General features: G+C 36.8%; 1 protein-coding gene across 7 annotated transcripts in view; it reads left to right on the top strand.

Moving 5' to 3' along the window:
• Positions 1–866: 866 nt before the first annotated feature.
• arhgap12 (Rho GTPase activating protein 12) overlaps positions 867–25,841 on the top strand; it is a 62,719-nt gene continuing 37,744 nt past the window's right edge. For all 7 annotated transcript variants that reach the window (XM_008112345.3, XM_008112344.3, XM_008112343.3 and 4 more), the window contains exons 1-2: positions 867–1,016; positions 9,930–10,677. In XM_008112345.3, coding sequence (XP_008110552.1) covers positions 10,012–10,677 — 666 coding nt within the window. In that variant the 5' untranslated portion in view covers positions 867–1,016; positions 9,930–10,011. The remainder of the gene's footprint in view (positions 1,017–9,929; positions 10,678–25,841) is intronic.

The raw sequence follows: 25,841 nt of genomic DNA, 5'->3' as shown, positions 1-25,841 counted from the left end.
TATTGTTAGCCACTTTGAGTCCCTATAGGGAGAGATGTGATAAAAATAAAGTGATATATATATATAATATCAATACACACACATATACATGAGAATGAAAGTGTGTATGAACATATGTATATATATATACATACATATGCATATATACACACACACCCCTATAAGAGTGTCTATATCAGGCCTGGGCAAACTTGGGCCCTCCAGGTGTTTTGGACTTCAACTCCCACAATTCCTAACATCCTTCCGGCTGTTAGGAATTGTGGGAGTTGAAGACCAAAACACCTGGAGGGGCCAAGTTTGCCCAGGCCTGGTCTATATACATATGCAAACATTGTATAACAACTTGGAAATGACCTGAGAGCACACAACTATAAGAGTGCATTTATACTACAGAATTAACCCAGTTTGACCACACTGCCATGACTCACAGCCATGCAATTGGGGGCATCGGCCCTATTTGACAAAGAGAACCAAAGGCCATGTAAAACTACAAAGCCCCACGATTCCAGTTTCAAACTGCAGTAATTCTATAGTGCAGATGCAGGGCTTTTTTCACATTACATTAAATGGTTCCCATTTAATTGCCATGGCAACATCCCAATGGACATTCTGGGGTGTGTAGTTCACCCAAGGGCTGTTGCTACGGCAGAGGAATGTGGATGACCTTTTAGAAGGAGGGGATTTAAAAGTATTTAAGTGTTTGGTTGGTTCCCATACTTACTGGATGTACTTTGTACTTCTGCAAAGATCCCTTTTCCCGCCTTCTTCCCGCCCTCCCTCGTCACGTGACGGGGGACCTCTGCGGCCTCTAAGCCGCGCGCGCGCGCCGTGCCCTGCGGCTGACTCTGGACGAGAGAGGGGGCGTGGCTTTGTGGGGGTGGGTGGGCGTGGCTTTCGGGCTGGGTCGCGAGGAAGGAGGCCGAGAAGGGGGCGGGGCCCGATGAGAAGGAAGCAAGCAAGCAAGCAAGCAAGGAAGCAGGCAGCGCGAGCTGGGCGCAGAAGGAGACGTTTCCTTGGTGAGACAGGCGGGAGGGGGAGAGGACGGGTGGGGGGGGGGCCTTGAGGGGAAAAGGCGGTTTCTAGGGGTCCTTTTATTTATCTGGAGAGCTTGGAGGGGGGCCTTGAGGCGAAAAAGCAGTTTCTAGGGGTGCTATTTTTTCTGGAGAGCTGGGGGGGGGGGGGGGCTTGAGGCGAAAAAGCGGTTTCTAGGGGTCTTTCTATTTATCTGGAGAGCTGAGGGAGAGCTTGGGGACCCCTTTAAGCCATACACACAACCCACACATATGGAGACCAACCCCCAGCACAGACATACACAACACCTCAGACATGGAGTGCCTACTCACAGTTATAGATGCATATACCAATGGATATACAAACAACACGCAACCCACACATATGGAGACCAACCCCCAGCACATATATACACAACACTACAGACATGGAGTCCGTACTCACATACATATATGCATATACAAACAACAGCCACACGCAAACCCATACACACCTTCTACTCAAGACATGGGCCCTAACACACACACAGCAATACAGTGTCTTCTCACATTCACACATGGAGCCTTCCATTGAGGCTCTACAACAGGCATAGGGTGAACTTCGTGCCTTCGGGTGTTTTGAACTTCAATCCTCACAATTCCTAATTGAGAATTGTGGAAGTGTTAGTCCAAAACACCTGGAGGGACCAAGTTTGCCCCATGCCTGCTCTACATGCACCAAACGCAGTTCTTACACACAGAGAGAATCTGTACTCACACACACATAGGCTTCGCTAGACACATGGACTCCCTATATAGTGGTTCTCAGCCTGTGGGTACCCAGGTGTTTTGGCCTTCAACTCCCAGAAATCCCAGCCAGTTTACCAGCTGTAAGAATTTCTGGGAGTTGAAGGCCAAAACGTCTGGGAACCCACAGGTTGAGAACTACTTCCCTATATACACAACATAACAACATACAGAGCCTTGACTCACACACATCTACCCGCATACTGATCCCCTAAACCAAGAATGGGGAAACTTGGGCCCTCTAGGTGTTTTGGACTTTTAACTCCCAATTCCTAACAGCCGGAGCAATGTTACTACTTTTTAGATGAAGGATTAAGATGCTACATTAAACCCACATGGATACATTACACACACACATACACAAAGAGAACAAAAACACACACAGCCTGTGCTCTCACACACATATAGAGCCCCCCTACACACACACACACACACACACACACACACACACACACACACACACATATGGAGGCCCTACACAGAAACATGTCCCCCACCTTTCATTTGCTGAGAATCTGACTCGTGTCCTCCTCAGCCTTGCCCATATGAACAAGTAGTGTAGTCCTCCAAGATTTAGGAACCACTGCAACACACACCTTTTCAATTTTATCCTTATCAAGACAAGTTACTATCTCCACACTAGCTACAGGTGGAATAAGAAAGGTGTGAGAGGAGTGACTGAAACCCACTCCTGTTAACAATTAATTACTGGAAGCTTGCCAGGCATATTTAAAGGACACTTTGTGTGATGTTAGGGTGTGTTAATGCTTTGTTGTCTCGATGACGGTGGGGAGACAGTGACCTTCCAGATTTCCTTGTTCAGTGCTTGTTGGAAGGGCTTTAAGGATCAAATCAAGGTCTTGTAGGGGAAAGGTTTGTTGCTGTCTCTGTCATTGTCTTACAGCGAGATACTAAGGTATATTTATATCTTTGCTCAGTGATTTTAAGAAAACTTGCTTGAACTCACAATGGTGATGATTGCGTGTAAATGTGTATGAGTTCTTGGTGCTCTATAATTATCTGGTGAGCTATGCGAGTGTGTATCTGAATGTAAGTGAGGCAGGGCAAAAGAACTGCAATCCCAGCCTTCTGGCTGTTTAGGCCTGGTTTTAGTTGTTCCTTGTTCTTCTGCAACTAGTTCAACCTGCTTCCGGAAATATGTTAGAAACCTTGGTGGTAAGATGTTCCCGCAGGGAGATCCTTTTATTTATTTTTTGGCTTCACCAGCCACTGGTTGGTTTGTATCTGGAAGCATTAGTGTGTGTGGTTCATATCCTCTTCTCTTGCAGCCTTAATTTAACTTGCTGATAGGGGAAGGGATGCTGAGTGAGGGTGACTGTAATCTTTTTTTACTTATGGAAGAAAATACGTTTTGGTGTCAAGATTGTCTATGTTTTATATCTCTGTGTTCTGTGTTTTTCTTATGTGGAAGATTGGAAATGATTTCCTCCCCACTATGTCTGATTCTAAATTTGTGTGCCTTAAGTATAATTGTTTCTTTATTTCTTAGAAACTTGCCAAGGACAGGCAGCCAGTGACTCGGGGAACAGCACTGGATGAGAAACCACTGCTTTAGTTGCACTAGTGTAGATAGAATTTAATTGATCAAATGATTAATTCAAGCACATATATACAAAATAAAGTAAGAATGGTTTGCAGACTATCATTCCACCTTTTAAGGTAAATTTTGAAGTCATTGTGTGGAGTATGGAGGTGGTGGAAAATAGCTTAGTGATTATTTTGCAGAGGACTTGGGGCAGAAAAGTTGTGGCAGTCTTGTTTTGTCCTACCAGCTGCCTCTGTGTGTGTGTGCCCCCAAGTTACCAACCAATATTTGACATCCCCTTTAGTTTCATAGGGTTTTCTTAGACAAATTATTCTTAGAGGTAGTTTGCCGCTGCCATATTCTGAACTGTAATATTCCTCTATTCTCTCCCATAAAGTCCTCACCAGGGCAGATGCTAGTTAACACCCAAGTTGAGATGGGATCTGGTATCTCAAGGTATTTAGGCTCTCCAATAGGCTTTATAGTGATTTGAGCCTACTCTCTATTTTGAGTCAGCTATATTATATTAGGCACAGATTTTCCTAGCTATTTATAGTTGTTGATAGTTTTCAGCTCCCTAAGTAGCTGATGTTATTGTTGTTTGCTTTTATTTTTTATTTGGTTTTGAAGACAGCTTTTAAAAATAATTTTCATGGTATGTTTAAATGCTGCTGAGAAGGTGGAAAACCTGTTGGTAATAAACTTGCATGGAAGCTGATAAGCCAAAATTTACCTTTCATTTTGAAAGGACAGGTTGTTGAGAAAGTGTGGCTGCTCAGAAAAGATTGTTTTTGTTTCTCTGTGTTTGTGTGTATGCATGTGCTTTCAGGTCACCTGTTGACTTACAGTGATCTCATAAATTTCATAAGATTTTCTTGAGCAATGAATACTCAATTGGTTTCACCAGTCCTTCCTCTGAAATATAGCCTACTGTACCTGATATACATTGGCAATCTCCCATTCAAGGACTAGTCCAGAATGACTCTGCTTAGCTTCCTAAATAAAACACAATGTATTGTCTTTAAGTTATTAACACACTAAATGAAGTTTAGACCTGCTTTTTGGTAACTAGTTCCTGCTGTCTGTGCTTGCCATATGCATTTTATGTCTTTGTGTCATTTTGAAATGATTTCATATCAGATTGAGTACAAATGACTCATGCAAGCTGTCCAACAAAAAGTATTCTGATGGAATGCTAGTGTGTGAAATTGATTTCCCTCAGCAAATGTGAAGAGAACGCTATTATGAAAACCATGGATTTGGCACTGCCTGCTGTATTTAGTTTTCTGCCATGGTGACTAGAAATGTTGCTATTCTTTCTCCAGCTGAATCCAGTCTACTTTATCATTGTCAGAAATTTTGATATAAACATTGGGAGTAATGCAGTTTTGTTTTGCGCTTCTTTACTGGTAAAAAATCCTGGCTTGAAGTGAGACTATAGATATATAAGACTCTGAATAAAGGGCAGAGCTGTTGTGTCAGGGAGATAACTTAGCATTTTGTTCTCATGATATTTACCCAGAAATCGTGTGTTTAACGGAAATGTGCTTGAATTAAAGCTTTTTCGTGAGATTGTGACTAGTGACAACATTACAGAAAACATCTATTCTTTATATAGCAGTTGGCTGTATTTTACTTCATCCGATCTTCAGTTGGTAAGAACGTATGACAATGAGGATCCAAGTGTCCCCCCACAGAGCTTCAATGACTAACTTTGTTTGTCTCACAACATCATTAATGTGTTCATTGCAGCTGTGAGGAATAATGTTTGCCAGCAAAACACCCTGCAGTATAAGAATGAAACAAGTGTATGTGTGTTTTCAGGAGGACAGTTTGCAGAAAAAGTATTTAATACAGGCAGTCCCCGAGTTACAAACATCAGACTTATAAATAACTCATAGTTAAGAATGGGGTGAAATAACAGGAAGTGAGAGAAATCTACCCCTAGGAAGGGCAATTCACTCCTGAAAGAGTTATCATGGGGAAGAGGTGTCGCCACTGAAGCTTTATCACCAATCCTTGTTTCCCCAACAAACCAAATTTTTCAAAATCCAATTATCACAGGGACAGAAAGTGAGGTGAAATCTTCTGAATAGGGGCACAGGGAGCAAAACAAACACTGTAGAGGAGTTAACCCTTTCCTATGCTATCCAAAGCTAAATACTTTTTTTTTTTGGCTGGAGTTACACTTAAACATGTACCTGTTCTGACTTACATGCAAATTCAACTCAAGAACAAACCTGCAGAACCTATCTTGTTAATAATTTGGGGACTTACTATACTTGATCAGAGATTCTTAATGTTTTTTTTATCAGAGACCACAGTAAAAATCTTTTGTGATTGAGGACAGTTAAGACTTAAGATTTAAAACTTGAAATACATAAAATGTTTAAAATTGCTTATCAAAGGTCTTCAAATTTGGAGAGAAGAAATAGGTAAATGCATGCACGCTTATTATAATTTTATTGGAATTATTCTATATGGATTTATTATAATAATAACAAAAATAACCACATCCTAATTACAAGAACAATATGTCCTAATATTACTTGTTAATTTTAATTAAGTAATTAATGAGAAGGCTGCTGTATTTCACTTACAAGCCTTATATCTAGTTGTATACACAGTAGAAGGAAGTATCACATGTTTTCTTTCAGCCATTCTGTATAATTAACTTGCATGTTTGCACTATGTGCAGAGTTAGCAAGTGCTGAGTACATTTTTTTGCTTTCAATCAGCTTTTCATATTTTTGACACTTTACGATATTGTACAATAAAATGGCCTTGGATCTCACTTTGAGAGAAAGGCAGGATATACATTCAATAAAGAAATAAACAAATGTCCATTATTTGTTTTAAAAACTCTCAAGCCTTCGTTCATCTTCTGGGAGGACATTGCGTTCTTTAAGAGATCTGCAGATCACAAGTTACAACTATTGTACTAGACTGAACATAAGGCCATACTGAACCGTATTTAACATTTTATTATTTGTGCCTTAGATTCTTGGCTATTAATTCTGATATGACACCAGTTACGTTAGCCATTCTAACTGGTTTTAAAATACTTCGATTTTAAATGAAAGGATTCATTTTAAAGGAAGTAATCTAGAAGATCACTAGCTTTTATAGCTGTGCTATGACACAATAATAGTATTTCTGAAGGTGCTAAAGATTTGTCTCGTTAAAGCATTTTCTGCTTTGAAAATTATACGAATTTTTACTGATTTCAAATCTTGCATACCCATCCTTGTCTTGCATAAGATTAGTGAATTGTGTGGTTTTAAAGTCACGGTACTGTGCTTTTATTGCCTCCTACATTCCATCTACACTTCGAAAATACAAATTAGTTTATAATGCCACTTGCTGTATGAAGCCCTCCCCCCTTCTGATTCATGCAGAACAATCCTATGCATTCAGGCTTAGAAATAAGCATGACTGAATTCAATGGGATGTAATCCCAGTACTAAGAGATTTGAGGATTACAATCCAGAACTCTCATAATATTGATGATGCATACCTCTTATTTTCCTGTCACCAATGTGTTCTAGTCCTGTCTTTCCAACACTGGCAATAGCCAAAGCAAGACTCTTAAGAAAGGACATCTGAGAAATGTTTTAATAACTTACATGTTAAATTACATGTTTCTTCTGGAATCTTTCCTATTGTATGTTGAATGCTTTAGTAGCACAAGTGCAAGGAGAAAATGATGTACATGCAACAGCAAAATCAATGGGTAGTAAGACAAAGTTATTTTCACGTATGTCCTGCAGTTAAAAGTTGATATGCAGGGTGAGTGTGAGGACATATCTGGCCTCTTTGTACAAGCAGAAATACTAACAAGGAAGCTGAAATTCACAGTAGTTTTCTTATGTGTGAAGTATGGCTTATTGTTCTTGAACAAGCACAAGATTTGTAAATTAACTTCAAACTCTGGTTTAAAGCTTGATTATATGTAATGGAAAGTTAGAGATAATTAGAATTTTCAGGTCTCTTGGCTTGCATGAAGGGAGAAAGGAAGTAAGAGTGTGCTTTGTGTGTAGATACAACCAGTCTGTTTCAGGCATGTATGTTTTTCTTTATTCATCAAGTGATTATCTAGAATATGGCTTTTGCTTGAACATAAAAAGGGCCTTCTAGATCATATAGGAAGATGAAATATTAGAAATCACTTTATGCTCTCAGACCATTGATCCATCTGTTCAGAATAGTCTACATTTGTTGGTGGTAGCTTTGATGATTTTTTTGGCAGGAGTCTTTCCTAATCCTAGTGGATATACCAGGGGGTGAGTATGGCATATTCTATTATTCCAGATATCGTAATATGGAGATTGTAAATGGGTTTGATTCTCTGCTTGCTCTCTTACAGGAGGAAATAATTGAAATAATTGTGACTCTATTTCAGTTCTAGTGTTTCTTGTAATTATGATAGGACACAGATGTTTTCTTTCATTTATGAAGCTTTAAAATAATTTCTTTTCATTTTCAAAACACAGTCACAATCTGGCAAGGTTCTCAGTATGGTATTATACTCCCAACACTGACATTTTCTGGGTGCAGGGCCAGAGGTACAGATGGTGAGAAATAGCAATGCCTTGATCTAACTATTGCAAGTACAAGCAGTGGTAGTTAAGAAAAGGGGATGTTGAAAGAGATCCTAAGGAGACCCATGTTCCACTCTTTGTGGTCTGCTATCTCAAGTATCATGGCAAGGCTATCTTTGTTTATATAGCTTGTGACCTGGGTACATAAAGAAATCTCTCATTTCATATCATCTTGGCCAGGCTTATATATGGAGGTCCCTATCCAGATGTCATAGGAGTGCTGGGTCTTTTCTAGCATGGGTTTTCTGAGTCTTTCTATGAAACATGGGCCCCAAGAAAGTTGAGCTGATGTCTCCATTAATATGATAACCTTAAAACACAAAATGCATCTAACTTGCAGAAGTGAACCAGATCAGTTGGTGTAGTGAAACGCCGAGTGGGAGGTCTGTGCATATTTCCTTAAGGTCCCTGGAAGAAGGGTGCTATAAATATAGAAGAATTCTGGAAGTTATTAAGACCCAAATGTCAGTTCCTGTTCTATTCGTTCCAGTAAAGTCTTCCAGCTGGTGACTGGTTGATCTATATTTAACAACTCTGATCTCTTTAATCCTTGTTAAAACAGTTTAGATCACTGCAATTTTGAGAACTTGTTTCTATATCTGATTACAATATACATCTAGAGTCACCCGTATCTTGTTAAAATTCTTTTCTGCATGTGCTGTTTAAGCATGGTTGAAGAGAGTAAATTTACAATCCCAAGAACTCAAGATGATTTTCATCATAGATAATATAATTCAATTGATTTGTTGATTATTTCTGATTTATTAGCTTGATGGAAAACGGAAAATTATGGAAAAATGCTGAGAATTAAAGTGTGCTGAAGAAGCCTCAATGATTGTCGCTGCTTGTCTATGTATTCACCTTGAAACAGTTGGGAGACCTGTCCCCCTGTCAGTCCATGAGTCATCTATGCTTTATGAACAGAAGACAGAATAAACAAAACAACCCCCCCCCCCCCCCCCCCGTTTAATAATACTTGTGCTAAATCAATCCTCTACGTAAGCAAGGGATTGTCTTAGGATAAAAAAAGACTTGATCCACCTTGCTAAGTAACTGAAACAATAGGCTTAGCCACTTGCTCTTTGCTGGTTGCCAACAAACATGCATATCCAGAAATGTTGTTTAAATTTATTACTTTAGGTCTGTAAAATGGGGGAAAATTACAGCCCAATGTATGTGTTTGGCAGAATATATATTACTTTCCTGAGATTACTGTGCAGTTATTCTCAAATCAAGGTTAGGCAGTAAGAGAATATTCACTAGTTCAGTAACATTAACATCCTACATGTGTAGGATTATTCTAAAAATGGGTTGTAATCAGTGATGGTACCATGGAAATACTTATTTATTATATTAATATCCTTCCTCCTTAATGCAAATTCTTTCAATGTGTTTTATGAGTAAAATAAAAATACTTAAAATAAATTATAGTAAAAGCATAGCAATGGGGATGATGGTAGATCACAGGGAGAGTACAGTCAAGTTTAAATGGATTTCCCCACTTCATTTTAGAAAGGCATTGTTTTTTAAATAAGTCAGATGGGGCAGTAGGAATGGATCAATCACTTGTCAAATCAAAGGTCAGGTTGTAATCCCTCCTCTTACGATTATTCCAGAGAGTGCACATGTGTGTATGTTAACATTGCTCAATGCCTAATTTTTTTCTTTAATCATAAACAACAAAAGGGAAATATGCTATTGAGTTCTCATGTATTAAATATTTATAAGTATTTGTTAATAATAACTTTGAATCTTCCCTATCCCATAAATTTTTCAGTTAAGCTACTTTTTGCTATTAAGAGATTTCACATAATTTATACTGCATGCAAAAATGAACAGATTTTTATTACTGTTTGTCAAAAATGCAAAATAAAGTTGGAAATAACAAATAAAGTTAAAGATTTTGTTAGTTCATTTGAAATCAACAGAGGATAATAGTTAAAATTTACTGCTGATAAACTGGTAATATATGTGTTTTCCTTACAGCTCTGTTGAGATACAAAAGGAAGAAAAACCATAATGCAGCTAACTTTTCACTTGGAAAGGTGAACATCGTTTTTAAAGAGAAATGGCTGACAAGAGTGGAAAAAATCTTTCAGGTCCATTATACATTGAAGTTGAGTATGATTATGACTATGAAGCAAAGGATAAAAGGATTGTGATAAAGCAAGGAGAGAGATATATTTTAGTGAAGAAGACTAATGATGATTGGTGGCAAGTGAAAAAGGAAGAAAATTCCAAACCCTTCTATGTGCCAGCACAGTATGTCAAAGAAGTAACTCGCAAAGCACTAATGCCACCTATTAAGCAACTGAGTGTGCTACCAAATAGCACTCTGAAACTTATGCATGGGTTACAGAGGTCAACAGAAAATGTGAACAAGTCTCCAGAGCTTTCTAGTTTTGGAAAATCATCTCCAGTACAAATGTTGGGACCAATTCGGGATGCCAATCAGAATCTGGGACCAAACAGTAGTCCGGGTCAGAATACTGGTCTCAGCCTGGACCTTGCACAGAATAATGGGAAATTTAGTGAATTCCAGTTTCCTAAAGTTTCCATTCAGAACAAGAGTTTCTCTGTGTCTCATTTCCCTTGTTCTGATTGTATGGAAATAGAAAAGACTAGTTTCTTGCAAGAGCTATCCTGTGATTCTGCAGGAGAAAGCTCAGAAAAACTCCATCAAGATTCAGAATCTGGAGATGAACTCAGCAGCAGTTCCACAGAACAAACACAGGTAAGACAAGGTTCATTGCAATACATGGTTTTTGCTTCAAATAGATATTTTCTACTCCATGGAAAAATGCACTTTAAAATGTCGTTCCATAATATCCTGCTATGTACACATAGCACTCATTTTTTATTCATATGCTAAATTTAAAGACCACTGAGGTAGAGCTATGTCAGTTTTCAGATCCTGTTTTACTAACATGGGTTATGATAGTGAATTAGTGTGTTATGTATTATAATAGTGAGTGCTGCTGGTTTTTATCTTTTTATTTTCTTGTTCTCCCCCCCCCCCCCCCCACGCTGGTTATATTGATTTGTTGTTTATCATAAATAAATATAAAAGACTAAAAATAAAGTTAGAATAGTTACTGTGGTTTATAGCAAGTGTGGAGTAGTGAATATTTTCTTGTTAAGACATAGACTGTGATTGGCTTGCATTTTAAAATTTCCAGAAAGTTTAACTTTAATTTCTCGAAGTTTGAAATTGTAAAAAGAAAATAGTCCTGATACTGTGTAGGATTTCCTAATGAACAGTGTTGGGGATACTTGCTAGGTATACCATTTGGGTTTTATTTTGTTCTAACTCCCAAGGCTTCTGTGGTGTTTATTCTTAACTACTTATTTGTAGGAATATATTCTGAGCTGTAATATATATGTTTATCTGTATGCATGGACATTAGCTGCAGTGGAGTAAAACCCTGAGATTCAATGGATTAATAGTAGGTGCTTGATATGATTAATATTGTGAACAGTTAACACTAAAGCAAAGGATGATGTAGGAACAAATTTGACTTAAACTTTGCGGAAAGAATAAGAAGTACCTTGAAGACTGATTTTTCAACAAAAGCCACCTGGATTTTGGAATATAGTGCAGGTAGCAGGTGTTATTTGTAGTACTCTCCTGTTAGTGGACAGGAGGACTGGGTGCTTTCTTGCAATTATAATTTTATCATGATACTTAGCCTTATGTTATGGGCAGGATGGCATAACACCATTTAAAATATATTTTAATTCTCATTGTGAATTTTGAGGTGATACAAAGTATGATCCTAGGCTGGATTTCTACACTGTCATATAATGCAGTTTGAACTGTATTACATGGTCAGTGTAGATCAAGCATCCCCTAACTCCGCCCTCCAGCTGATTGGGCCTCCAGGCCCCAGAATTTCCTCACCATTGAACAAGCTGTCTAGGGCTTTTGGGAGTTGGAGGCTAAAACAGCTGGAGAGCTGGAGTTTTGAGATGCCTGGTTTAGATCCATATAATGCAGACCAAACTGCATTATATGGGTCTACATTGACCATAAAATGCAATTCAAACTGCACATTATTTGGCAGTGTAGATCCAGCCCTAGTATTGCAAGGGATATGGTCCAAGACCCTTCGATACCTAAAATTGGATTATAGAGAGCCCTATATTTTGACTATGCTTGGGCTGAAAATCTATCATGGTAATGCGCTAGAGAAGCCCACAAAAACTTCCAGGATAGTATTTAGGAGTGTGGATAAGAGAAGCTGTGGATATAGAATCCATGGATAAGGGAATTCTACTGTACTCGCAGCTGTATATCATTATTTTGAAAAGAAAGCAAGTATCCTTGTTCTTTGTCTAATACAGTTTTCTCACTGTATGCCATAGGCTATTAAAGTGATTCTGTTGCATGGTCTCCTCAGCAAAATAAATACAATTATTATCAAGGTGAGGAAATTTAAATCAAACCAAAACAACACTGACTCTCTTCCAGGCACAAAGTCAGAAATATTTTCTGAAAGTCTCTGAATCAGCAACAGAAATTTATCTCACTAGTGGGAAAACTTATTTCTTCTAGATTAAACTCGCCCAAAAATTTGAACATCAGCTCGATTTACTGGTACTAAACCCACATTTTCTATAAATCTTTAAATAATGACCATTGTGTAGTAGAAATCAGCTGTTCAGAAATTAAGGGCTTAGCAAGCTGTTCTTATGTTTGTATGCTGCCAGAACACAAAGTCCCAGACTGAGTATTCTTACCTTGCAACTGGACATTGTGCTCTTTGTTTGTGTGAATAGTACAGGGAATTTCAGACCATATTGTCCTAGGAAGATTTGTGTGTAGAACATGATCAGATTCTGGTGTTAGAATCATTAATGTCCTGGATTTAAATCTTTGTCTATTTACATACTTAATTTGGAATTTCTATTTGATACCTTTTGAAAATACAGGAGGATGTTTGCTTTTCTAGCATATGTGTGATGCCATATTAAAGCTTACACAATGCATTGCAGTGTAGCTACTCAAATATTACTTGCTAATTAACTATTTGGAAATAAACATTATATTCACAGTAATTCATTTATTAAAATTATGACCAAACATGACCAGGATCCAGTACTAGAGTTCTGGATCCTGATGTGTCAGTCAGCACCAAAATCCTCTGAAGTACTTTGCCTCATGAAAAAAGTCCCATAAGTAAGTTCACTGTGAAAATGGGTCAAAGAAAAAGTTACTCTACAGCCCCACTACTCTCTCTGCTATTGCATCATTTATGTAGGAAAAGATTGGTGGTGTTGAACATTTGCTGGTTTGTTCCCTTTTTTATGTGAATATATTGGGCGCCTATGGTCAAAAAACCTGGATGGGGTGAATGAAAATTCCCTTGTACATTATGGATATCTTTGGAATTTTGTTCAGTCCAAGCCAAATTTTAATTACAAGGATTATTCTGCCTTTTACTTATTTTTTTCATTTTTGCAACCAAGTTTATTTACCTTGGCCAATTGAAAGCCCACTCTAAGGTTGCTGCAAAGAGATTGCCAGCATATTAACAAATACGTAATCTGTTGTCAGAATGAAAAACTGATAACAAATTTAAAAACATATAATCACCATTGTGACCCATATCCTTTTTAAATCTGTAAATTCGCAAAGGCAACAACACAGCAGCTGTTTCAAGTAAAGGAGTGACACTGTACTCTATATTAAAATGTCAGCCAATGTTTTCTTGATTCCTTTATATGTACTGTGTGTTAAAACTCATTCACTCCATTGTGTTATGACATAAGGAGGTTAAGTGGAACTCCCTTTATTGCGAAAGCCGTCAACTGACTGAGTTCCTCTGGTATGGATGTGTATGATGTGCCTTTGTGTATACCATCTGTGCTAAAGAATTATTGCTACTCCTTTGCTATAAGGATCTGGAAATGTTTCTTTTGATTTCAATTTTATATCTCTAAAGAGGATTTAAGGCACTTTTGTTATACAGAAAAATGTGAATTTTGGGAGGCTTATTTGCAGTGTCAGTGACCTATGAGAGCATCTCTGAGTATATAAATCCTGCCTTACATCTTTTGAGAGATAACATGATAGTTCCAACATTTTTTCTGGAGGTATTCATTTAATTCTGGTGAAGAAATGAGAAAAAGTATTGACACTTCAGATTGACATTATGTTCATTTGGACTAGTTTGGATTTCTGCAAAGGAAGTGGTGAATCCCCATCAGATTTCATTATTTGGCTTTCACTGTTCTAGAAAGGGCTGAAGACTTGATAGGTATTTTCAAGAACACATAAAACCTGGTGGGAGGTGAAATCTTTCCTTTCCACCCCTCTGCAAGTGCAAAGTTGGCTCCAAGTATGGCCAATGGGATGGCCCACATGTCAGCCTTTAGTCAGGCTTTTTTCTTTCCTCTTCTTCAGTTGTATTTGTAGGGTTTGATTATGATTTACAGTTTGGGTATTTGTCTCAAGAGCAGCTAAACCCTGACTCCCAGAACTATTGTTCTCAATTTCAGAGCTTTAACTGTTGTATTGTAGTGTATCTACGTACGATGGTACAACCTGTGTTTTTCCAGAAACAGACTGAAATTTTAGCTCAAAGTGGCTTCAAAAATATCTGGTCTGCCTAACTATGATTTCATGTTAAAGGTGCACTGAGGCAAAGCATATTTAACTTTGGAAAATAACTTTTGTATGTTCCTAAGAGTTTCTCCACATCTGCAAACTGTTATTTACTTGGCAACTGTTGGTGTAATGCCAGACTCCAAAACTGATCTGAATGCACTTTTAACAAGTATGGCCAATGAGGTGGCCCCACGTATCATCCTTTATCTAGGTTTTTTCTTTCTTTCTTCTTCAGTTGGATTTTTAGGGCTTGATTATGATGCATTTTGTGAATGGTATCACTACCCTATGGATAGACTCAGGGTATAACTAGCCAGCTATATTAGACTCTTCATCCATCTTTGAATATTTATGTACAAGTGTTTAACTATACATGCATTTCTATATTTTTTACAATTGTGTGATCTGCACAAATGTTGCATTTATATAGTATAAGCTTCTGTTAGTCCTTCAGTTCTTATTCACTAACATTTTCTACTTGTATTTAAGGGGAAAGACCATAGGTCAGTGGCCAAATACAAGTTTCATGTTTAGTAGTTTCTGGTTAAGACTATATGAAACTCCGGAAACCTGATGCTAGTTATGTAAAGCTGAGATGGGACTGTGATCTAATTTGGTATAATGCTAGTAATAATAATAATAATAATAATGATAGTAATGATAGTAATAATAATACTTTATTTGTAACCCGCCCTATCCCCCCAGGGGAATAATTTCTTGCTTTCCTTCTCTGGCATACAAAGTGAGGACTCAGGAATTAGCTGCAGTTTCTCTGTACTACAGATCTTCTGTAGGTCTCAGACACTGTTTGTTTATAAGGGAGAGTTTATAAATAGTATAAATATCTGCAGGTAGCTTTGGTCATCTTTGATTCTGGAGAGCTGCTTTTAAAAATGTTTTCCTTTTGAATACAACTCAGCTAATTGAAAATATGTCTCTGTTCACTGTACAGAATGCCTTACAATGTATGTAAATAGAGTTCATGCATGACTGCATGTTCGGTATGACTTGTATTTAATGCTTTGCTGCTAGCTTAATTTTTTCTAACGATGACTGTGGATTTTGTTAATATTTTTATGCTTTTTCCCAAGCTACATCAGGATGAAACAGCTTGTAGCTGTTAAAGCATACAACATAAGTGTATTTTAGGATAAAACCTATATTCTGTAATACGTGTTTGTGAAAAATGCAATTTTTATATTAGATAAAAGGTAAATCTATGTAGAAATAGGATAAAACAGATCGATAAATGAATACATGGAAAACTTGCACACACTGGAAATATAGTGATTTGTTCAGCTAATTTTGTATGATGTTTACCTGGTGGTTTTTGCGTGTGAGAGAAAGCAAGCTATTAGTCATGCTAAAATATTACCTTTTCTCATTTTTAGAAAACTTACTGTTAGGAGAAAGCTGTGTTAATTATTATAAATATAGACACTGACCTATTTGAAAAGATTGTTCTGCCTTCCATCCTCTTTAGTAATTGACTCTTGCATAAACTGTGAAGTACTAAAGGGGATTATCACAAGGAGGACTATGTCTTGCTTTGATGAATTTTGTGTGGAAGGTTCTTGAAAATAGATTCTTTCCTATCCATGCAAGCTTACCTTGGAAATTTACAACCTTGTTCAGATACATCGCATCATTTATATATTTTAAGGGAACATGAGTGAATATTGGCTGTTGTTTCAAATGAATCCCTACCCTAAATCTTAGTTTTAAGTACTTTATATAATTCAAAGTTTCTTGTCATGGTTGCACTGCATCATGTGTCGCTACATAGGTGGTGAAGGGGCAGAATAAAAGGAGCACATGTCCTTCTGAGACACAATTAAGTTTATATTAGGTGGGCTGTAACAGTCCCTGTTAAATGCAGAAACAAATGCTTTTCAAAAATGATGTAGCCTATTTTGGTTTATGTGTGTCGTCATTTATTGACTCTTGGCAATCCCATTAATATCATAGTTTTGCCTCTTACTTTCTCTGAAATTTAACCTATAGCAGCAAATAATTCATTGCTGATCTCCTATCCAAGTACTAACCAGGGCTGGCCCAAATTAGCTTCCAAAATCAGATGGGGGTTAGTGGTTTTAGGATATTTAGTCCCCTGGAATTACAAATAATATTTGTCTATCATGTTTAGTACTTGAAAATTTCATTCCATATTCATCTTGAACTTTTTTATAGTTTGTATTTGTTCATGGTCGCAATGGTCTTTCTTAAATGCTAATACTCACTACTATATAATATTAAATATGTATTTCTTATATATGAAAATATATATGGTCCTATTTTGTACTCTGAGTCAACAAGACTATTATTAATTACTATCAGCTGTAGATGCTGACATATGGCTTTGAGAACTACTCTTTATCTTGTATCAAGTGGCAGATGATAATCTCTTTCTGTCACGAACAATAACATAGATAAAAATGATGGCTGTGGAAGCAGAAAGATTCCATATCATTATTGAACATGGATTCTCAATCAGTTTTTTGCTCTCCCCCCCATTGGCATTGTTGGTCTTCTGGAATTGCTAGTTAGTTGTTAAAACAAAATCAGAGCAAAGAATAAAATGTTTCCTTTTTTAATGTTGTGAACACTACAAAAGATAACTCTTTGTTATTTATTGTCTTACAGGTTCCTTGTGAAACTATGTAGAATTCCCAACCCACCCCCAATTTGTAGTGGATGATTGTTTTAATGCAGTGTGTTACAATATCGTTTGATATATTACAACAGTATGAAAAATGAAGGCTCTTATTTATTCTGTAGTCTATTATTTGTCCTTGTCAGTAAAGAAATGCTATTTTTGAAAGCTAGAACAAGTGTGTGCCTAGGAAGGCAGCTAAAGTGTTAAATGGTTCCCTGAAGTTAAGCTGCTGGAAAGGAGGAAGTGGAGTAGCCTAATTTTTGCTGATAACAGATGTTTTATTGAGTGCAGCTAAAACCATTGCTTTCCTAGTGTATCTGTATTAATAAAGCAGGCTTCTTTGTCTCCCCAATGTATCATGACACTTTACTTATAACTGAATGGATAATAGGTAGGTTGACCAGCGATCCTTATTTAACAGCAAATATGCTGGAGTTTGGTTTCAGGACTCCCTGTGTTATTTTTGAAATAGCATCAGAGCAAAGAAGTTGTACGGTTATTCAAATAATACATTTTACTTACGTTTTATATAAATTATACAAATATTTATTCCTATAAATTATATAAACCTACCGGAAAAGGTAAAGGTTTCCCCTGACGTTAAGTCCAGTCATGTCTGACTCTGTGGGTTAGTGCTCATCTTCATTTCTAAGCTGAAGAGTTGGCGTTGTCCGTAGACCCCTCCAAGGTCATGTGGCCGGCATGACTGCATGGAGCGCCGTTACCTTCCCGTCAGAGCGGTACCTATTGATCTACTCACATTGGCATGTTTTCGAACTGCTAGGTTGGCAGAAGCTGGAGCTAACAGTGGGCACTCATACTGCTCCCAGGATTTGAACCTGGGACATTTCGGTCTGCATGTTCAGCAGCTCATTGCTTTAACACACTTTATTTTATATAAATTATACAAATATTTATTCATATAAATTATATAAACCTATACTGTACATTATATTTATAAAAATAAATAACAATGTATTAATAAAAGGAACAATCAAGTCCTGTTATATACAATGGCTCAGTAAAAAAGTGCCTCTCATATAAAATGGCAAAATCAAGGTTGCTTTTTGGAATTTTTAAAAAATATTTCCAAGCTGTGGATATCTTAATCTGTGGCATCAGATTTCATGGATATGGAGGAATGACTGTATAGCCAAAGGAGTTCAGTTTGCAAAGTTTCTTTCTAAAAACAGATTATTTGAAATGGATTTTCTATTATTTGTGTACGATGAAGTGTTTTTACTCAGCAACAACCTTACTGCATATAGTTCATATTGTATTCATCTCCTCATTGAAGCAGCTTAGGATACCATATGTAGAGTTATTAATTAACTTCAAACAGCTAAGAAAGGTGAAACTAAAACAGTGCTACTCAAAGTGGTCTTTGCATGGACTGATCTGCCTCATTTTTTCAGATAAGAAAGAAACAGTTGTAGCCATCATAAATATGATATTTAACCCTGGCATAAATATATTTGGGGGGGGGGGGGGAGGCAGTACCTCACACAGATAGCTTATGAAGCACCATAGAAACTTTGTCTATTTAATAGCATATGATAAATAGAATAGCATAACTAGTAAAGTTTTTTCAATACAGGAAGTCTATAAAAATTGCATTCTTTGTATGACTTCATATGATTCATATGGCTTGAACATGAGTTTAAGGCTAAAGGTGCAAGGAAAATTGCTGGTACCCACATATTATTTTATTATGTCTAATCAGGCCCAACCTTTTCGTATCTTCATGAACACACTGAACATGGTAACCTTTCTCAGTATTAGTGTTTTCAAAATGCTGCGTTGGCAGCTGCTGATTTTTATGTTGGGAGTCCAAGGAGCAGACTTCTTGAACTTTGGCTCTCTCTGTGAGTGTTAATTAGCGTTGCCTATATGTTCATCTCCCAGTGAAATAGATTCTTGCTGCACTTCCTTTAGGTAGCATTTATCTTGTTTAATCAGGGGGTGTTTTGACTAAAAAAAGCGAATTGATGAAAAAAAGAAGTTATAGCAATTCTTGAAATGCAAAGACTTCAAGTAAGTTTGATGACTCTGTTTTCCTGTTTAAACTTCCTGCTATGGGTACGCGTGTTGGCATTTTGGTGACTTTTGTATGAATGCTTATATAAATTTACATATGTGAAATATGTACTTTTGTGCGTGCAGGATAATTAGGAACTACTAAGAATAATAGTTTTGGTGTGAAACTCTTCCAAAATATTTCTGTTATACTTTGTCGTCCTGGATTTTGTTCCCATTTCTACAACTAAAATGTAATGTTTAACTAATCTAACATATATTGTAATATTGTTACAACTGCATAAAATGTCAGGAGGAAATTGAATTTTGGGACTGAATCTTTGTTCATTGTATATAAGAAATTATGACGATCCATTTTCTTTTGTATCTCAGAATTGCTTCTGTTTATTTCAAGATCAGTATGAGTTTGTGTCCATGTCCAGTGTAATTGCTCTTTCTAAAATCCTTTAGTTATGGATATTTAAATGCTGATGAGACATCTTAAATGTTTGTTCCTTGACAAGAATTTATTTAATGAAATCTCACAGAAAGATTTCTGTTCAGCTATTGTATATGGTCAAAGGCTTTCATGGCCGGAATCACAGAGTTGTTGTGTGTTTTTCGGGCTGTGTACCTCACAACCTCTGAGGATGCCTGCCATAGATGTGGGCGAAATGTCAGGAGAGAATACTTCTGGAACATGGCCATACAGCCCGAAAAACACACAACAACATTGAGTATGGTCTTTCCATTTTCTCTGTATTAGTCCATTCTATATCATAGCAACATACTTTCATATGATATTTTTATGAGAAGAGGGGGAAAGTCAGTATTATAAACCACATATCAGTTTTTCAGTTTATAGCAATTTTTCTGAACATGTGTGTCTTGGTAGCCAGCTATCTGTTGATAACAGTTTCACTAGAAAATGTTAAGACTTAGAAAACATATTTGGACCTAGGGCAAAGTTGCACATTTATTGCTTCCAACTGGTCATTGCTCTTTGCAGAACATCACAATGGAATATCAAGGGTGGGCACATAAAATGGATTTTACAAGTGGCCTTGATGGCCATATTTTTTTCAGTGTATAGCCCACTTTCTGGGAACTATTTGAAGGTTATTCTCGTACAGTTAAGTGGCTCAGATCCTCTTTATCTTCTATCTCTTTCCCTATCCCCCACTGCCATACCTCACCTACTGCTTAATTATCTAGTCTCTTCATTTATCTGTTATGCAGGTACCTTGTTTATGTGAAATACAGGTTACAGAATTGACTGTATGTGGGATATGTGAGATTATTGCGAAGGATAGCAGAAAGGAATATCAGAAGGGCGTAAATAGGATTAGGTTGATAAATAATCCATCTCTATCGTATTACAAATTAGTGAATACCACATTTTGAAAGAGGAACTTTAAAAGGAGAGGTGATGTCTACTTATTCCTTCCATCTACAGTAGAGTCTCACTTATCCAAGCTTCGCTTATCCAAGCTTCTGGATTATCCAAGCCAATTTTGTAGTCAATGTTTTCGATATATCCTGATATTTTGGTGCTAAATTCGTAAATACAGTAATTACACATAACATTACTGTGTATTGAACTACTTTTTCTGCCAAATTTGTTGTATAACATGATGTCTTGGTGCTTAATTTGTAAAATCATAACCTAATTTGATGTTTAATAGGCTTTTCCTTAATCCCTCCTTATTATCCAAGATATTTGCTTATCCAAGGTTCTGCCGGCCTGTTTAGCTTGGATAAGTGAGACTCTAGTGTACTTTCAGGAATTGTGTTTGTAACAACTTCCCTCGAATTGTTTCAGCTTTTCCAAAGGTGTAGACAGGAAATCACTGAGAAGAATGAATGCGAACTTGGAAAGAGATAAAATTTAGGAAATAGTCCTAGTGCCAGGTGGTATACCATTGTAACCCCATTTTCATTCACAAGGCTTTCATCACATGGAGATAGCCTTAGTCTATTTTATTCTGAAAATGTATTTATAAAAGAATCCAGTATAACACCTTAAAAATAACTGGGAATGAGAGATTTCTAGTATAAGCTGTTATGGACTGCAGTCCATCTTCTTAGATTCAATCAGTCAGACTGCAGCCCACAAAAAATTAGGTTAGAAATTTCCTTTTCCCAAACATGCTACTTGACGCCTTTTCATATTTTACACGATTTATCATTATATAAGGTAGTTCAACTACAGTTACCACTCCTTTCTATTAATAATACTATTTTATGACTTTAATTTCCTTAAAAGAAATACAAAGTTCTGAATACTTTGTATTGATTCGTTGTTCATAGAGTGAACGCAAAAAATATGTGTACAACATTATTTTAAGCATTGATGAGAGAAAGAAAAACATGGGAAGGTCTTTTTCAGCCTGCTGTGCCATGAATTACAGGAGTTCTTTTTCTAGATGGATGACAAATTTAAGCCTGCTACTACATTTTGCTTGCCTGTTGGGTGTGAGCACACAGAGAAATCATTGGCATTATATAAAGCTGTGCCTGATAACAAGGAAATGAATTCCATTTCTCTCTGACACAGATCAGTTAGATGAATCTACTGTATATATGTTCAATGACATTTGAAGCAGGAGAACCTGTATTAAATGGAGTAAGATAAACAATATTTTTAGGATAGGTAGGTTGTTTAAAGTAGGCTTTAAATATTAAGTCCAGTTTATATCAGTTATTTTATTTTAAAATGTTATAAGAACTGGTTCTGTTTGTAAACCACATTGATTTAAATAAGATCTTAATACAAATGCTTATAATCTGTTAAGGTATTTCCCCCTAAATCTTTAAATGTATCAAAGTGGTATTTTAGTGACCTTTACTTTTGAGCTGTTTGAGGTTGAGCGTTATGGTAACAGATAAGTGCATATTATTAATACAGACTTTGAGTGTGAGACACTGGCAAATGTTGTCTAGACAGTAGGATGCAGCTAATACATTAGCTCCAGGAACTAGCACATTGTATGTTCTTAGGATCAACAGTGATGGTGATTGGGTGATTTTAATATACCTTTGCTTTATGTTCCAAGTACCAATCACTTTATTCATGCCCCTCCTTTTCCCCAAGTTGGAAACTGAACATGGCTTTCAAGATTCATTTTTTAAAAATCTCATGTAGCTGAAAACATTAAGATTAAAACTGTATACAAGTACTTTGCACTGTAACTACCCATCTTAAATGGGCACTTGGCTTAAGACTTCCCCATCTCCTAAATGTGGTTAGTTTTTGGAGTGCCCCTTTATCTTGTGCATTTCTTTATTTCCATTGGTATGTATTAAAAGGGAGGTTGGGAGAATTGCTGAACCAGACAAAAGCATAGAAGCATTGATTTATTTCATGCTGCACTGAGAAAAGTTTGTTTTCCTGTATATGTACAGAGAGGAACAAATGAAATCGATTTCCTTTTTAAACAGAACACTGTGCTGCAATATAGAAACATGCATGGGTTGTGTATCAACATTTTGGACCATCTTCATAGGTAGCATAAAGGCTTTGTAATAATACATTGATCCAAACATTCTGGCTTGGTATAGTAACCAGCTGTTATTGATTTCTTGCCCTCTTAGGTTCTGTACATTCCCCTTCAGTTCTTTGGTTAATCCAGACTAGGTAGAGGTGCTCCTGGCCAGTCAGAAGGCAGATTAACAGGGATTCAATTCAATTTATGCTGAAAACTCAGGTTCATCGTTTGAGCATACTCTTGGACTCCATCCTGAGATTAAGGCGAGAGTGAGGGTTTTAACCTTGAGTTTAATGAAGAGATTGCAAGGTGTGAATGAGAAAAAAACCATCCTTCAGTTGTAATTATTATGCAGATGTTTACTGAAACTTGAAAAACATTCTTCCAGGGCACAAAGGTTGATAGAGGCTATACTAGAGGAACATAATGGATTTAATGTGAGACAGTACTGCTGTGGGATATAAATGATACTTTAGTTGTATATCAGTGTGAGCATGATAAAATTAAAGTGAAGGCTTTATATGCTCTAATTTAAGTTACAAAGTAAAATGTATAATTAAAGGCTTTGACTAAGTTGTACTCTCAGTTTTGATGGGTATACCAAGGAATTCAGTTTGCTTTTGTTTAGGAAATAGCTGATTTCCAAAATGGAAAACTTTTTTTGAACACACAACTTAGTTTTTTCTACACTTTTTTGGTGTTTTTATGTGTCTTAATTACTCTACTGTAGTGTTGGTTGCTAGAACTGATACATTTCTGTAGTTTTATTTGTCAATATATAGTGGGCCATTGGTTTGATTCTTGTTAGCCCAAAATCCTTGGATGTTCAAGTCCCAGTTATACAATGGCACAATAAAAAGGTGTCACTTATTATAAAATGGCAAAAATCAAGATTTGCTATTTGGAATTTTTGGGTGGGGAGGGACATCTTCAAGCTGTGGAAGGCAGAATTTATGGATCAAGAATCTGTGGATATTGAGCACTGACTATGCATTTTTAAAATTTGGTTTCATGTTGAGACATGTTTTATAGGCTCTCTTTTGAAAAAAATCTTATTACATAAATGCAAGAATTGATAAGGCAACAGATTTCTTGTGTATGTGCTTTCAGTTTGCATGTGCGTAACAATTAATGTAGGTCATTTTATTCAAGGCTTTGGTTTTAGGTTGTGCATTTAGGATACCAAACTAAAGGTCATTTGAGTGGAAAGGGGGAAGTTTCTGTAGCTAATCTATAATCCTTAAGAAACTTATTTCTCATTTTTTTTGGATGCTTTGATAAATCATCATTAATCCCCAGCCATGCTCATATCAATACCAGACTACTTGAGAATAGGATCAAAGAATGATTTGAGCACATGAACTTCTGCTTTATCTATCCATTAGTTAATATTTTTGTACAGCTTCTGTAGACTAACATATTTTATGGTTTGTTCATAAATAACTGTTTGTGTTCCTTTGCAGACTGAAAGACATTATTATTATTATTATGTTTATTTATACTCCCACTTTTTCTCTTCACAAGGAAACTAAAAGCGGTTTACATTAAAAACATTTTGGTACAATTTGAAATCCACAAATATATCAGTATTAAAACAGAATTAAGTATCATGGGTATTTAAAAAAATCAGTTAAAATAATTACATACATATTCAAACTAAAAACCACAGCAACCCCAGACTTAATCAACAACATTTATAATAACTAAGAACTTCGTACTGATGGGAAATTTAGTTCCTTCTTTTTGTTGAAGCTTAATGACAGCTGTTACTAAAGACACCGTCTGTTTAGCAAATCCTGCTGAACAGCACAAGGTCATTGTAGTTAACTGCTAAACAGTAGTTGCAACTTGCTGAGGCAGACAGCCAAGTTCTGCATGTCCTCTATGCATGTTTTGGGCAGGTGTGAAGGAGATGGCTGTTCTAGTGAAAACATGAGATTCCAGGCTAAAGCCATTCAGTTACCTAAAAACATAATTTTTATTAAATGACTAGCTTGGGTACCAGGTGATGCCTGGGTTATTTGAAAAGGGCCTTGTTTGTTTTTGGATGTTAGGTAATATTAGTTTGGTCATACGTTGTGCTATTGGAGTTCAGAGGGCTCACAGAATACAGGTGAACTATAACTCCCAGAGTTAAACTCCCCAAAGTCCACTAGTATTCTCAGTTGGCCATACTGAATTTGTGTGCCAAATTTGGTCCAGATCTGTCATCAGATGGGTTCAGGGTTCTCTGAATACGGGTGAACTATAACTCCTGGATGTCAAGGTCAATCACCGCCAAACCCTGCCATTATGCAAATTTGGCCAGATTGGGTCTGTGTGCCAGGTTAGTTCCAGGTCCATCGTTGGTGGGGTTCAGAGTGCTTTTAGATAGCAGGTGAACTATACATCCCAGTCCCTACAACTCCTGTAAATCATTGTGAATTCTCCACAAACCTCTCTCTCCAGTATGTTCAGTTGCTGATCAATTCCTCTGTTTGCTGTGTGCCATAGGAAAGGGTAGGAAAGGATTGTGGGAGAGGCAGTGCGTGGGGTCATGCGAATGAAAAGAGAAAGGGATGTGCTTGCTGTAACCTGCAATGTTCTTAGAGGGAGTAACTTGGTGGCTCCTCAACACTGGGAACTATTGCCTGTTTGTGGAGGTCGGAGGCTGTGTGAACAGATTTTCACTTTTATTATGTGTATAGATTGTACAGATTGAGCCTCTGTTATCCAAAGAGAAACTCAGCCTGTACAGAGAAACAGTTACAGTTGAGTAGTATTCACTTTCAGACATCAAGTAATAATTTAACTTTTAATACATTTCTGTACTAAGAAATTGAAAGTTGGTCTTGTTCACATTATAGCTCTAAAAGTGTAATGATTATCTGAGGTGCTTCAGCACTTACAACTGAATCATATGCCTGCTCTCCCATCCGCCAAAAAAGTAAAAAGATCAACTGTCATCTTAAAGCAGGATGTGGTCATTTACAGTGTTGTAGCAATGAAACGTACATTTCGGTTTTCAGTAAACCAGCAGGGCTACTGTGGTGTGCAAGTTGCTACTTAATTTCCTTCCATCTTTGGCATTTTCTTTGTTTCCGCACTTGGTTGAATATTTAAAGGTGTTTGAAGACTTAAAAGATACT

Source organism: Anolis carolinensis, chromosome 6 (assembly GCF_035594765.1).
Source record: "Anolis carolinensis isolate JA03-04 chromosome 6, rAnoCar3.1.pri, whole genome shotgun sequence".
NCBI lineage: Eukaryota > Metazoa > Chordata > Lepidosauria > Squamata > Dactyloidae > Anolis > Anolis carolinensis.
This window is presented reverse-complemented; position numbering and strand designations above follow the sequence as displayed.